Here is a 16,034-nt window from a genome sequence, read left to right on the forward strand (position 1 = left end):
TAAAATCAAAACCGTGCAATACATATGTTATGTAAGTAGAAAGGATTTATCTACTTACATATGTGTTTTTTTTTTCTGAGATAGTATGGCTGACCACTCCTCTTTAAATGACACTTGAAGTGAGAGGTATATGGAGGCTGCCCTATTTATTTCCTTTTAAACAATAGTTGTCTGGCAGCCCTGCTGATCTATTTGGCTGCAGAAGTGTCTGAATAACGTCAGAAACAAGCATGCTGCTAATCTTGTCAGATCTGACAATAATGTCAAGCACCTGATCTGCAGCATGCTAATTCAGGGTCAACGGCTAAAAGTATTAGAGGCAGAGGATCAGCAGGATAGCCAGGCATCTGGTATTCCTTAACCCTCCTGGCGGTATAAAAAAAATTCTGCCAGGAGGCAGCGCAGCAGTTCTTTTTTTTTTTTTTTTTTTTTTTTTTAATCCTGTAGCGAGCCCAGGGCTTGCTACATGATAGCCGCTGCTCAGCGGCATCCCCCTGCCCGCTTCGATCGCCTTCGGCGATCTCCGATCAGGGCGGGATGGGGCGGGATGACGTCACCGACGTCGTGACGTCATTGGGAGTCCCGGCCCACCCCTTAGCGCTGCCTGGCACTGATTGGCCAGGCAGCGCACGGGGTTTGGAGGGGGGGGGGCGGCACGGCGCGATGGATAGCGGCGATCGAGCGCGGGGCGGCGGCGATCGGTATGCTGACGCAGCTAGCAAAGTGCTAGCTGCGTCCAGCAAAAAAAAAAATTACGCGAATCGGCCCAGCAGGGCCTGAGAAAACCTCCTGCGCGGCTTACCCCGAACTACGTTTAGGGTTACCGCCAGGAAGGTTAAAAGGAAATACATATGACAGCCTTCCTATAGTTTTTCACTTAACCACCCTGGCGTTCTATTAAGATCGCCAGGGCAGCTGCATGAGGGTTTTTTTTAAATAAAAAAAAAACTATTTCATGCAGCCAACTGAAAGTTGGCTGCATGAAAGCCCACTAGATGGCGCTCCGGAGGCGTTCTTCTGATCCCCTCCGGCGGCCAAAAGTAACACGGAAGGCCGCAATGAGCGGCCTTCCGTGTTTTGTTTACTTCGTCGCCATGGCGACGAGCGGAGTGACGTCATGGACGTCAGCTGACGTCTGCCGCCTCCGATCCAGCCCTTAGCGCTGGCCGGAACTATTTGTTCCGGCTGCACAGGGCTCAGGCGGCTGGGGGGACCCTCTTTCGCCGCTGCTCGCGGCGGATCGCCGCAGAGCGGCGGCGATCGGGCAGCACACGCGGCTGGCAAAGTGCCGGCTGCGTGTGCTGCTCTTTATTTGATCAAAATCGGCCCAGCAGGGCCTGAGCGGCACCCTCTGGCGGTAATGGACGAGCTGAGCTCGTCCATACCGCTAAGGTGGTTAAAGGAATACTATCGATGAAAACAATTTTTTTTAAATACTCTATATTAAGGTACACATTACCACTAGTGTTAGGGGAATTTTATTTGTTCACCCAGTTCTCTCTCCCTGCTTAAAAATCATCCTTCATTCCTCACTCAGCTCACAAATATACTTCACTGTGTCACAGCATGCAGGAGACATGAGGAGGAGGCTGATCTGAGGAGGTAATGAGATGTGCTGTAATATTGCTGAAGGAGGGAGATGTTTACACTTACACCGAGGAGTTGATAACAACCCCCCTGTGCAGGGACATGGTCTAGTCCTTTAAAGGCGATCGGCAGCTAGCAGGCTATTCACGGAACGGAGTTCCGTGAAGTGGCAGGGAACGATCGCGCATGCGCACGGCCGTTCCCTGGAAAACTGCAGCACCAGGACTTGACGCCAATTGGCGTTAGGCGGTCCTGGGACTGCGGCGGCCACGCCCATCGGCTTTAGGCGGTCCCCAGAAGATTAAAGTGGCATTGTCACCATAAAAATCAAATTTCAACAGCAACTGGTCTGCGTGTATTAAGTGATAAAGATGCTAATCCTGCATTCAAAACTTGCAAAACTTTTTCTGCTATTATGATTTGGAGTTATCACATACTTAAGGAGCACTGGCCCTTTAGTAGTCAGTGCCAAACAGTTGAATGCTGGGGGTTCTTTTTATCTATAATATAGTCCTCCTCTCCTCTTCCATTTATTTCCCTGCCTAGCCTATCTGAAACATGATCTCCTGCTCACTTGTGTTTACAAGCAAGGCTGAGGTGAGACAGTGCAGTTGTTAGTATACACCTCAGTGGGAGTGTCTAAAGACTCTGGGAGGAGGGCAGCTAATGAATACACAATGAGCAAGAGAAGGGTGGGGGACAAGAGTCAGGGAGGATATGATGTCAGTGTTAGCTTAGCAAGATGGCCACTGCAAAGAATAGGATTTTCTGCTTTTCCTTTATAAAATTCACAGGAATCATTACGTGGATAGCACAATACATCTGTTCTATAAGTAGAACTAGTATTTATCTACTTATGTATGTGGTTTTTATTTCTAGGTTAGCATGCGTGTCGCTTGTTCTTTAAGGTACCATTTAAAGGGAACCAGAGAGGAACGGGGGGGGGGGGGGGGTGAAAAAAGGAAAAGATTTCATACATACCTGGGGCTTCTTCCAGCCCCATAAGCCTGAATCGCTCCCACGCCGCCGTCCTCAGCTTCCTGGATCGGCCGGTACCGGGCCCGTCACTTCCGGCGGACGCGGCCAATTGTCCGCATCACAGGGGCTCCCTCCATACACGTACGCATGCGGCTGCGCAGTAGGCAGCCACATGCGTATCTGTATGGAGAGAGCACCATGTGAGGCGGAGAATTGGCCGCGTCCGCTGGCCGACTCGCGGCAATGACGGGACCCGGTGGCGGAGGATCCAGGCAGCGGAGGATGGCGGCGTGGGAGCGATCCGTGCGTATGGGGCTGGAGGAAGCCCCAGGTATGTATGTGTCATCCTCTCTGGTTCCCTTTAAAGAGACACTGAAGCGAAAAAAAACTATATTATGATTTATATGTGTAGTACAGCTAAGGAATAAAACATTAAGATCAGATACATCAGTCTAATTGTTTCCAGTACAGGAAGAGTTAAACTCCAGTTGTTATCTCTATACAAAAAAGCCATTATCTCTACGACTTTCAAAAGTCGTGGAGAGGGCTGTTTTCTGACTTTTATTATCTCAACTGTTAGTTAACTATTTACTTTTCCTCTGGCAGAGGAGAGGTCATTAGTTCACAGACTGCTCTGAAAGAATCATTTTGAATGCTGAGTGTTGTGTAATCTGCACATATTAGAGAATGATGCAAGGTTAGAAAAAACACTATATACTTGAAAATAAAAATATGAGAATATTTTCTTTGCTGCTAATCTTCTAGTAATTATTCATAGTACACAACCAATTCATTATATCATATATTTTTTTTCGCTTCAGTGTCTCTTTAAGGATGCAAGCACAAGGCCGGTTTCTGTCTGCATTGGCATTTGTTTTGTTGCATTACAAGTTCTTCTACTCTTCTTTTTTTCATTTGAATATAGTTTTGCTGCTTGCAGGCACAATTATAAACTGTTACTTTGCATGCACTCTTTTTAGAAATATTCATATAGTGTCAGGGACAAATAAATGCACATAGACTTTTTCTGAAGCAACAGATCACATTTTTCTCTATAAAACCAATTTTGTTTTAAACCCTTGTGGGTCTGTGAGCGCTTAATCTAGTTATCTATACAGCATATTAAAACCACATTGTACATAAGCATCAGTGGGATTCTGGCTAGTCCCTAGCCTTGCATTTGTTCAGCGATAATAAAGGTAGAGATTTGTTGCTCTCGGCACTGTTCATAAATAATACATTTTAGGAAGACTAACTGGTTTAATTTACAGTTTACTTTTTCTCCACCTCTGTTATGACTAATAGGACTGTTGTAAATGCTTATGAAACATTCACGGTCTCGGTACATTTCATTCTGGACGTATGTGAAAGGAGCACAGATCAAATGGCAAACAAATGTGAAAGAATTAGTGAAACAAACTGGTATACATTCATGCTATATTAAGTGCGGTAGTTTATAACCAAAATTCACTATATAGCCCCTTAGTATATTGTCTTTGTCTGACGGATTACAGTATAACGTGGTTATTTGCAATATTTGGCCACATTCCCCTCAAGAATGGAGATGATTAATATTAATGAGCTCATCTCACAGCCTTTACAGGTGTAAATAAATATTGTTAATCTGCTGAAGTGACGTTAGAATTATGAAGATTTATATTTTACCGGTACTTATGTACATTTGGACATTTTTAGACAGTTGTAATATTCCTGTTGGACAAAAGGGCAAGTGGAGATCCTCAAAACATACATCTTGATGTTTTTTTTTTCTTCTAATTGCTTTATATGGATTTTAAAAGCGGAATATTTTGTCCCTTCACTGGTTTTGCTTTGTTGTGGTGCTTGGTCTGAGGGTCACCTTCAGTCTGGTTATAAGCAGGATCAGGCGTTAGAAATGTTTGTTAATGTGGACTCTGCAGCCGGCTGTGGCAGGGCTTGTATCCATCCTAGCTCTTCTGCAAATTCCTGACATACTTATCTGCAATGCAGATCTGGCTGTGAAGTTAGACACTGGACCAAGGGTGAGTATCTGCATGGCTTAAGCACAGTAATGATTAGAGAGACAGATTGTTGCAGAAGCTGGGAGAGGCCTGGAGTGTCTGTCAGCTCAGTATAATAAGTGATGATTTTGTCACTGGATAATGCCAGTAGTTAGAAGATCAGCAATGTAATATTACCAAAATTCTACTATTGAGTAGTTTTGGCACTGTTCCCTGACAGTGGAAGGACATAGATAACTATGTCCTTCCAGACATATAACTTAACCTCCCCTATTAAAGTGAACCTCCGGACTAAAAATCTACTCAGCAGAACTGAAAAGGATTGGTGTTTCTTTTACAGTTTCACAGCATCAGAACTTTGTTTTTCTTACCCAAGCCTCATTTTGGGGCTGCATTTTTAGCTAAGCTCCGCCCCATCAAAAAAAACTGCCCAGACTTTTTTTCCCTGATGCTGTGCAAAGCATGATGGGATTTCCTATGTTGTTGTTCACGTTGCCTAGCAACTGGGAGGGGTGATCAGCACACAGGACAGTTGGAACTGTCTCATGCTCCCTGTCCCCTCCTTTTAACCCAAAAGATGGCTGCCCTCATGAAATAAAACATTTGCCTGTTCTTTTAAAACAAGGTGGGTAAGAGATTATTGTACCCAGCTATTTTATTTAACATAACTAATATAACTTAATGACAGTATGTTTGTTTAAGCTGAAGTTCCTCTTTAACAAGCAGTTTTTTTTCATGCCTAACCCTAACCTTGTACCCCTAGCATGAAATGTAACCACCTTCTACCGTATCTGCTATCACTTCCACAAGCAGTTAATGGGCAGTGAAAAGCCACTCAAACTCTCACAACTGCTTGCTGCTGCCTGGCAACACATGGCCACATCAGCCAAGCATTGGCACTGTCTAGTCACAATCTTACATTGGGCCCTACAGTGATGAACAATTAAAATGAAAAGTCATCCATCCAGACTAATTTATGTCTTGGCAGTAACATGTTACATATCCGTGTTGCTGTATATACCATTCTACTCTCCATTCATACCTAGCTAAAGAAATGCAATGGAATATGCAAATATTTCCATGTATGCAAAGCAGGCATACATGTAGAGCCGCTGATGAATAGCACACCTATATTATAATTTTACACAGCCATGTGATCCATCTTGCAGACGGGTTGTTTTGGTTTTAGTCATTTACATAATGCACATCTTGCACTTTTGAAGCCTGAGATGGTTGTCTGCTACCTGAACTCTGTAATATGAATAAATAGTAGGTATACCGTAAGTTAGGAGCTCTGGCTCTACACATTTCTTACTAGGGCATAGTGGAATGCAGTGAATTAGAGTGAGTGGGGAATAGATATTCCATATATTATTATTTAGTATTTATATAGCGCTGACCAAAGCGCTATATAATTATTATTTAGTATTTATATAGCGCTGACCAAAGCGTTTACCGAATAGATAGATAGATAGATAGATAGATAGATATACAGAGGGTGCTGCAGAACACAACAGGAAAACAGTGACAGGGGCTCTTGGTTACGCTTTAACGCGTTTAAGCTCACCAACTGCGCCAAAGTGTCCCCGATCTGGTGAGTCCTACTCTAACCAGGCAAAAATGCTAGTTTTTATCAGCGTTCTAGTGGGAACCATGCCAAAAGCCCAGGGGTCAGCTAAATGGGAGAAATGAAATTAAAAACACCTCACCTTCTACTAGCTACTAACTGAACTATGAGCACCGCTCATTTATATGCTTAACTGTGCTAGAGATGGGTGTGGTTATGCACGCTCACAGGGGAAAATAATATAAGCCGAGGGATGAGCAGCACAAACTGAATTTTATGCAATACTATGCAAAGCATGCACGCAGCACTGGAGGTCCCCAGACTCCATAAGAAATCTATAAATACAGAGGGTGCTGCAGCACACAACAGGAAAACAGTGACAGGGGCTCTTGGTTACGCTTTAACGCGTTTAAGCTCACCAACTGCGCCAAAGTGTCCCCGATCTGGTGAGTCCTACTCTAACCAGGCAAAAATGCTAGTTTTTATCAGCGTTCTAGTGGGAACGCATTGCATTGCATTGCATTGTCGTCGTTTAACTGTCCCTCAGAGGGGCACACAATCTTATCCCTGCCATAGTCATATGTACATATACTATATATATGTATGGGGGGAAGCCTATTAACTTATCTGCATGTTTTGGGGATGTGAGAGGAAATTGGAGTGCCTGGAGGAAACCCAGGCAGACATTGGGAGATCATACAAATTCCATGCAGATAGTGCCCTGGCTGGGTTTCGAACCAGGGACCCAGCGCTGCAAGGCTAGACTGCTTACCACTATGCCACCATGGCCAATAACAAACAAAAGCTAAGGTTATTTGAGTGTAAAAATAAAAAAAGCCATATAAGTACACTCACACTCACAGTGTGTGTTTCACATCTTCAGATAAGGCAGAATTATAAGCTCCCTTTCCCCTTTTTCATTTTCCTACCATTGCTGGTATTGTTCCATAACAAGCTTCAGTGTTCTGCTGCATTTTCTCGAGAGTGGTACACTATTCCATAGAGTATTGCTGCTGTATGTCAAAGATTGGTGTTCTCAGCTGGTGTTTATTAATAATTAGGGGCAGAAATACTTGGTGACTGTAAAGAACAGTTGACAAGGAAGTTACTGAAAATTAATACTGTATAGTACATATAAAACTTAATTTACCAAAAGAGCCTGGATGAAAATCCTTATCTTGCATACAAAAATGGAGATGCAATATCAGAGGAACATTACCAGATTAACCTGTTGCAGACTGTGCAGCTATGGCACCTTAAAGAGGAGCTGTTAGGTAGAAGGTCTCAGAGAGAAAAAAAGCACATATATCAGTAGCTAAAGATTGGCTGTACTTACATTACATATGCATTTCACTGTCCATGTTTGGATTTCACAGAATTTTTATATAGCATTTGCAGAGAATGATGCTCCTGACAGCTCATGGCAGGTTCCATGTTTGTCTGTCTCCTATGAAGCCAAATGTGTCGTCATGTTCTCCCTGCTTCCTGATGATTAGACTCAGAAAAAAGACAACGCTACTGTGCAGTGAATATTAATTAGCCATGTGGCTAGGAACAATAGCGGACTCATGCAGTATACTCTGCCCGGAGATTTTTCAGTGCTGTGAGCTGGACTACGTTACAAGCTGTTGTAACATGAGCCTGTAACTTCTCACTAGCAGCAGAGGGGAGGACCCAAGGTGGAAGGAAGCAGCCCCAGAATGCTTTGCAGTATGGTATGCGGCCTCTTGGCCTCTTAAGAGCTTGGGAATAACAGCCTTGCTGTTCAGCACACATCAAAAGTAAGAGAGATTTTTAACTTCAGTATTGCCTTTTTGGCTTCCTTCTAAACTGTTTAACACAGGAGAATAGAGGTTTAAATTAGCTTTGCAGCTTGAAAGTTACTCTTTAAGGAGCAGAGCCTTTTTTTTACCCTATAATCACTGTGATTGGCTCACAGTGATCACAGGGTCAAGAGCCGATGGAATGAGCTCCTGACCAGCGCACAGAACTCCATAGGCTGATGGACAAAGTCCATAGGCTGAACAAGTTAACAAACACTGTTGCTCTTCTTTGGCCCTTTATGCTTTCTTGCCATCTTCAGACAACAATAACTGGGTAAGTGTTTCATGCTAAGAACAACCCTCTGTACTGCTTACATACTGGTCTCAACTTGTTTAGTTTGTCTTGCTGACCATGTTTTTGTGAAATCGGGCACCCCCTCCCATTGATCAGTCCCTCTCACACCCCTAAACATAGGAATCAACCTTGCCACACAGTTAAATCCACTGACAGGACTAACCTGTAGCTACTATGGTTGGACTGGTCCCACACACTATCTGCATCCACCCATGCCCATACACAATGCTGGCATCCATTCACGCAACCATCAGAGCTTTGCACATCACCAGCACATGGCAAGCGCTGCAAAATTGCTCCAAGTGGATGCCATAGAAAGGTTTAACCAGGTTTATTTTGCTTGACTGTGGCTACATTAGCTATAAAACAGAGATCAATGCTGTGGTTTTTTTTTTCACCGCAAAGCCACACATTATCCTCCTCCAAACTTCTGAAACTTTACCAGAGCTGATGCTGCTTAACATAGACAGAATTTCTTGCTTTGAATTCTTTTTTCATTTTGATGATAATGAGGGAAAGATAACTCTGAAGCTACTATAGTAGGACCTTAGATGGTTAGATTCACAGTAGACCTGAACAAATGTGTATGAGAACCTACAGAACAATGTGTCCTCCACCAGAGCAACCTTCTCCCATTCCTTTCTGGAACCAGGATTGATGGGAATATTGTCTAGCTACAAATTTAGCAAATTCATAGAAATGTGTGTGCATTAGCTGAGGATTGACAGTTGACACAGAATGCTAACGTACGTAACGTAGCTCATTTATTTTAGAAGTGATCTGTCAGATCCACAAAGTGGTTTATCATGAACAGGTTGGTATGGTCACTGTATATGCCACGTATAGTCACCATCTAAGGCAGTGCTGTCCAACTGGCGGCCCGCGGGCCGCATCCGGCCCGCCAGGCCACCTGCTGCGACCCGCTCGTCTCCCTGGGATGCAGGCATGGCTTGCGCTATGGGCGTCATGCCTGCTCCCTCTTATTGTGGCCTCTCCTATGTCCCCCCGCTGCCTCACAGATCAGACCTCACAGATCGCGGCGACTGAGGTAAACAGAGGGCGCATGGTACCCGCACGGAGTACGTCACATGCGGAAGTGAATCATTAGTCACTTCCGCATGTGACGTTCTGCCGCGCAGATGTCATGCGCGCGCTCTGCTTGCTTCAGTCGCCGCGATCTGTGAGGTCTGATCTGTGAGGCAGCAGCGGCATCGTCAGCGGGGACATCGGAGAGGCCCGCGGGGACACCGGAGAGGCCCGCGGGGACACCGGAGAGGCCCGTGGGGACACAGAGGTAACGGGCTCGCTACTGGTCGGGGCACCTGTCACTAGCTGGGGGAGCTCCTGTCACTATCTAACTGGGGGGGGGGGCACCTGTCACTATCTAACTGGGGGGCTCCTGTCACTAACTGGGGGGGCACCTGTCACTATCTAACTGGGGGGGGGCACCTGTCACTATCTAGCTGGGGGGGGGCACCTGTCACGAAGTGGGGGGCACCTGTCACTATCTAAGTGGGGGGCACCTGTCACTATCTAGCTGGGGGGGTGCTCCTGTCGCTATCTAGCTGGGGGGGTGCTCCTGTCACTATCTAGCCTGGGGGGGGGGGGGGCTCCTGTCACTATCTAGCTGGGGGGACACCTGTCACTATCTAGCTGGGGGGACACCTGTCACTACCTCAACTGGGGGGACACCTGTCACTACCTCAACTGGGGGGACACCTGTCACCTGGCATTTCAGCCCACACATCATCCCCAATACGGCCCAAAACACTATTGCCATTACTGCGGCTCTAGCAAGAACCTTCGGCCCTCCACCATAGGGTCTGAAAAAAAAATGGCCCTCCATGCCCATGAAGTTGGACAGCACTGATCTAAGGTATCTCTTGCTGCTTACAGTATGCTTTCCTCAGAAATTCAAACATGTTGAAGCTATATTTGTCTGGCTTGAGAGACAAACTCATGCCTGTGTCCAGTGGATACCTTCCATACAAACACCAGTCTTTCTTGGGACTACAGATGATAAATGAGATCCTAATTTGTTTGTGATGATCTGAATTTGGTTGCAATTTGTATGCAAATTGAAAATTGACTAATTTCAATGTGCATTTTGGAGCTCATTGATCTTACTTGGTATATACTTGGTTCTTTGACACATGAAAGTTCTTTTTATTATTTGTTTACATTCATGCAATACTTTTTTTTTTCTTTCAGACCATGTATTCTGCTAATGGATTCGCTGAGAGGCCCATCTCGCTCTACAGTTGTAAAAACTTTACGAGAGTAAGTTGTGGCTGTCCAGTGACTTTTTAAAATGTTGGGTGTCATTTTCAATTTTGCATGTTATTTGTTTCTTACAATTTGCTTTCTTATCTAGATACTTAGAAGTAGAATGGGAAGTCAAGAAAGGAACAAAAAGAAGTTTTTCCAAAGAGGTTATGAAGGGTTCCAACCCAAGAGTGCCCCAGCAAAATAATTTCAGTGACTGTGGTGTATATATACTGCAGTACGTAGAAAGCTTTTTTGAGGTAAGTTTATTAGCTTAGAAATAATGATTTGCTTACTGTATATACTGGCTATGTCATATTGTTTTCAAACTTTGACAATAGCAAATAATGAATGAGTGGTGAGCAGGGGTGTTGCTAGCCCCAAAGATCAGTGGCACGTGCCCTGGATCTATTCTGGGGTTCCCCAAGCAGAGTCAGCTGTGATGTCTCAATGGCGGGCATGCTAGGAGCTGTGGTGTATCAATCGGAGGTATGCTGGGTGCTGTGGTGCCTCTTTGTGGGCATACTGGGTGCTGTGATGCCTTTATGGGGGCATGCAGGGAGCTGTGGTTCTTCTATGGGGGCTTGCTAGGAGTTGTGCCTCAGTGGGAGGCCCGTAGGAGCATGACAGGGGGTCCACTAGGTCGTCAGGGAATGCAATGGGGGTCTGCTAGACAACCTGGTAGCAGGCCAGCCCGCCCAGCAGAAAGCCAGATCAGCCAGCACAGAAGTGAGATAACTTTGCCTAGTTGTGTTGATGTTAAGTGACACTGCTTATTTATGTGATATGCTGCATTTGTTTGTGTATTAATGGAGAGGAGGCTTCATCCAACATTTTGCTGGGCATGCCTACTTTGACCGCTGTTAAATTTATACACACACACGCACGCGCGCGCACACGCAAAAGTATTTGCCCCCCTTGAAGTTTTCCACATTTTTTCACATTACTGCCACAAACATGAATCGATTTTATTGGAATTCCACACGAAAGACCAATACAAAGTGGTGTACACTTGAGAAGTGGAACGAGAATCGTACATGATTCCAAAGATTTTTTACAAATAAATAACTGCAAAGTGGCGTGTGCGTAATTATTCAGCCCTCTTTGGTCTGAGTGCAGTCAGTTGCCCATAGACATTGCTTGATGAGTGCTAATGACTAAATAGAGTGCGCCTGTGTGTAATCTAATGTCAGTACAAATACAGCTGCTCTGTGACGACCTCAGAGGTTGTCTAAGAGAATATTGGGAGCAACAACACCATGAAGTCCAAAGAACACACCAGACAGGTCAGGGATAAAGTTATTGAGAAATTTAAAGCAGGCTTAGGCTACAAAAAGATTTCCAAGGCCTTGAACATCCCACGGAGCACTGTTCAAGCGATCATTCAGAAATGGAGGGAGTATGACACAACTGTAAACCTACCAAGACAAGACCATCCACCTAAACTCACAGGCCGAACAAGGAGAGCGCTGATCAGAAATGCAGTTAAGAGGTCTATGGTGACTCTGGACGAGCTGCAGAGATCTACAGCTCAGGAGGGGGAATCTGTCCATAGGACAACTATTAGTCATGCACTGCACAAAATTTGCCTTTATGGAAGAGTGGCAGGAAGAAAGCCATTGTTAACAGAAAAGCATAAGAAGTCCTGTTTGTAGTTTGCCACAAGCCATGTGGGGGACACAGTAAACATGTGGAAGAAGGTGCTCTGGTCAGATGAGACCAAAACTGAACTTTTTGGCCAAAATGCAAAACGCTATGTGTGGCAAAAAACGAACACTGCACATCACTCTGAACACACCATCCCCACTGTCAAATATGGTGGTGGCAGTATCATGCTCTGGGGGTGCGTCTCTTCAGCAGGGGCAGGGAAGCTGGTCAGAGTTGATGGGAAGATGGATGGAGCCAAATACAGGGCAATCTTGGAGGAAAACCTCTTGGAGACTGCAAAAGACTTGAGACTGGGGCGGAGGTTCACCTTCCAGCAGGACAACGACCCTAAACATAAAGCCAGGGAAACAATGGAATGGTTTAAAACAAAACATATCCATGTGTTAGAATGGCCCAGTCAAAGTCCAGATCTAAAGCCAATCGAAAATCTGTGGCAAGATCTGAAAACTGCTGTTCACAAAAAGCTGTCCATCTAATCTGACTGAGCTGGAGCTGTTTTGCTAAGAAGAATGGGTAAGAATTTCAGTCTCTAGATGTGCAAAGCTGGTAGAGACATACCCTAAAAGACTGGCAGCTGTAATTGCAGCAAAAGGTGGTTCTACAAAGTGTTGACTCGGGGGGCTGAATAATTACGCACACCCCACTTTGCAGTTATTTATTTGTAAAAAAAATGTTTGGAATCATGTATGATTTTCATTCCACTTCTCACGTGTACACCACTTTGTATTGGTCTTTCACGTGGAATTCCAATAAAATTGATTCATGTCTGTGGCAGTAATGTGACAAAATGTGGAAAACTGCAAGGGGGCCGAATACTTTTGCAAGTGTGTGTGTGTGTGTGTGTGTGTGTATATCTATATCCATATATCTATATCCATATATCTATCAGGCATGGTCGGAAAATTCAGCGGAATTATTAATTCCGTGATTCCGGTCGGAATTAATAATTCCGATATTGTTAGTCGGAACGGAATTTCTCAAACGGAATTCCGCGGAAATTTATAATTCCGACGGAATTTTCCGGAACCACATCAAAATTCTCTCTCTCTCTCCTCCTCCTCCTCCCCATCCATCCATCCATCCATCCATCCTCTTATATCATCCAGTAGGGAATTGCAGATTTTCAAAACAGCTTATATACCATAGCTGGGATTTGAACCCAGGATGCAGTGTGTAGTAGGTATCTGTCTTAACCTCTAGACCATGAACCACACTACATGGTAAAGCTATCCTAGCATAAACCATACTACCATTATGATCAATGCAATAGAAAAAGTAGTATGATTAAGGATCGGTACTTTTTGAAAAGCATGCTTATATACCATAGCTGGGATTTGAACCCAGGATGCAGTGTGTAGTAGCTAGTAGGTATCTGTCTTAACCTCTAGACCATGAACCACACTACATGGTAAAGCTGGCCTAGCATAAACCATACTACCATTATGATCAATTTAATAGAAAAAGTAGCATGATTAAGGATTGGTACTTTTTGAAAAGCATGCTTATATACCATAGCTGGGATTTGAACCCAGGACACAGTGTGTAGTAGGTATCTGTGTTACCCCCTAGACCATGAACCACACTACATGGTAGTAGGTATCTGTCTTACCCCCTAGACCATCAACCACACTACATGGTAGTAGGTATCTGTCTTACCCCCTAGACCATCAACCACACTCAGGGCCGAGGCAGAGGCTGGAGAGGCTCCAGCCTCAGGGCGCAGTGTAGGAGGGGGTGCACAATTCATTCAGCTGTCATTCCCAATTGTGTTTGAAGCAGAAAGAAATAAGAAAAGGGGATACATGGCAGCGACTGCAAGCCAGATAAGTAGCGATTAAGGTGTTGGGGGGGTTGGGGGCCCTGGGGCACCTCTTAGTGTAATAGCAATCAGTGTGTGATGGCTGGGGTGGGGAGGGATGGGGGGCACACTTTGCTGTCTCAGCCTTGGGTGCTGAAGGACCTTGTCCCACCTCTACATGCTAAAGCTGGCCTAGCATGTACCATACTACCATTATGATCAATTCAATAGATATGCTATGGTATATAAGCATGCTTTTCAAAAAGTACCAATCCTTAATCATGCTACTTTTTCTATTGAATTGATCATAATGGTAGTATGGTTTATGCTAGGACAGCTTTACCATGTAGTGTGGTTCATGGTCTAGAGGTTAAGACAGATGCCTACTAGCTACTACACACTGCATACTGGGTTCAAATCCCAGCTATGGTATATAAGCATGCTTTTCAAAAAGTACTGATCCTTAATCATACTACTTTTTCTATTGCATTGATCATAATGGTAGTATGGTTTATGCTAGGATAGCTTTACCATGTAGTGTGGTTCATGGTCTAGAGGTTAAGACAGATACCTACTACACACTGCATACTGGGTTCAAATCCCAGCTATGGTATATAAGCTGTTTTAAAAATCTGCAATTCCCTACTGGATGATATAAGAGGATGGATGGATGGATGGATGGGAGGAGGAGGAGAGAGAGAGAGAGAGAGATATTTTAAAATTTTCTGACGGAATTCCGTGTATCTCGGAATTCCGCGGAACGGCTCAGGAATTCCCTCGGAATGAAACGGTAGCGGAATTTCGGTAGTGGCGGTTTCGGAATTACCACGGAATCGGAAATTGGCTATTCCGACCATGCCTGATATCTATATCCATATATATATATATATATATATATATATATATATATATATATATATATCTATATCCATATATATATATATCTATATATATCTATATATATCTATATATATATATATATATATATATATATATATATATATATATATATATATATATATATATATATATATATATATATACACACTAGCTGATTGCCCGGCGTTGCCCGGGTATGTATTTGGCTGGTGTTGGCTCTGCATACTTTTTCTAACCCTAACACACAATTACTTAATGACCAAGTTTGTGAGCTTTGCTGTCTTTGGTATCAATAATTTGCATTGAAATGAAAAAATCAGATTGGCTGTTTGTGGCTCAACACCCTTTTCTGAATTTGAACCCCAGTCACCCAATAACCAACTGTACCAGGTTTGAGGCCTGTGCCATTAACAGTTCAAGAATGGTAGCAATTAAATATTCCCCTTGAAAAGCAATAGGTGGAGCCTTATTTTGTAGGCTCCACCCACTTTTCTGAATATTAATCCCAGTCACCCAGTGACCAACTGTGCAAAGTTTAAAAACCCTGCCATTAACAGTGTAAGAATGGCTGCAGTTTACATTTTCCCAGAGAAATTTGTATTTGTCTCCACCCACTGATGACCCGGCATTGCCCGGGTATGTATTTGACTGGTGTGGGCTCCGCCCACCTTCTAACCCTAACGCAAAAAAACTCAATGACTAAGATTTGGGGTCCTTGGCATCAATAATTTGTTTATTCCCATAGAAATTAAACAAATCAGGCCGTTTGTGGCTCCTCCCCTCTCCAGCATTTGAGCCCCAGTCACCCAATGACCAACTGTAGCAGGTTTGAGGCATCTGCTATTAACAGTGTAAAAATGGCAGCAATTTAAATATTCCACTTGAAAATCAACAGGTGAATTTTGATTGGCTATTATAAGCTCCACCCACTTCCCTGAATATTAATCTCAGTCACTCAGTGACCATCTGGGCAAAGTTTGTGAACCCTGCCATAAACAGTGTAAGAAGGGCTGCAGTTTACACTTTCCCAGTGAAATTTGTTTTTGGCTCCGCCCACTATTTGTAACCTGGACACAGTCACTACTCAATGACCAAGTTTGTGAGCTCTGGGGTCCTTGGCATCAATAATTTGTATTTTCCCATGAAATGAAACAAATCTGATTCACCGTTTGTG

General features: G+C 44.0%; 1 protein-coding gene across 3 annotated transcripts in view; it reads left to right on the plus strand.

Moving 5' to 3' along the window:
• The window catches only part of SENP6 (SUMO specific peptidase 6), a 154,814-nt gene that overhangs the window by 130,511 nt on the left and 8,269 nt on the right, over positions 1–16,034 (plus strand). For all 3 annotated transcript variants that reach the window (XM_068281508.1, XM_068281509.1, XM_068281510.1), the window contains 2 exons: positions 10,462–10,530; positions 10,625–10,775. In XM_068281508.1, coding sequence (XP_068137609.1) covers positions 10,462–10,530; positions 10,625–10,775 — 220 coding nt within the window. The remainder of the gene's footprint in view (positions 1–10,461; positions 10,531–10,624; positions 10,776–16,034) is intronic.

The sequence above is a fragment of the Hyperolius riggenbachi genome, chromosome 4, assembly GCF_040937935.1.
Source record: "Hyperolius riggenbachi isolate aHypRig1 chromosome 4, aHypRig1.pri, whole genome shotgun sequence".
In the NCBI taxonomy this organism is placed as follows: Eukaryota; Metazoa; Chordata; class Amphibia; order Anura; family Hyperoliidae; genus Hyperolius; species Hyperolius riggenbachi.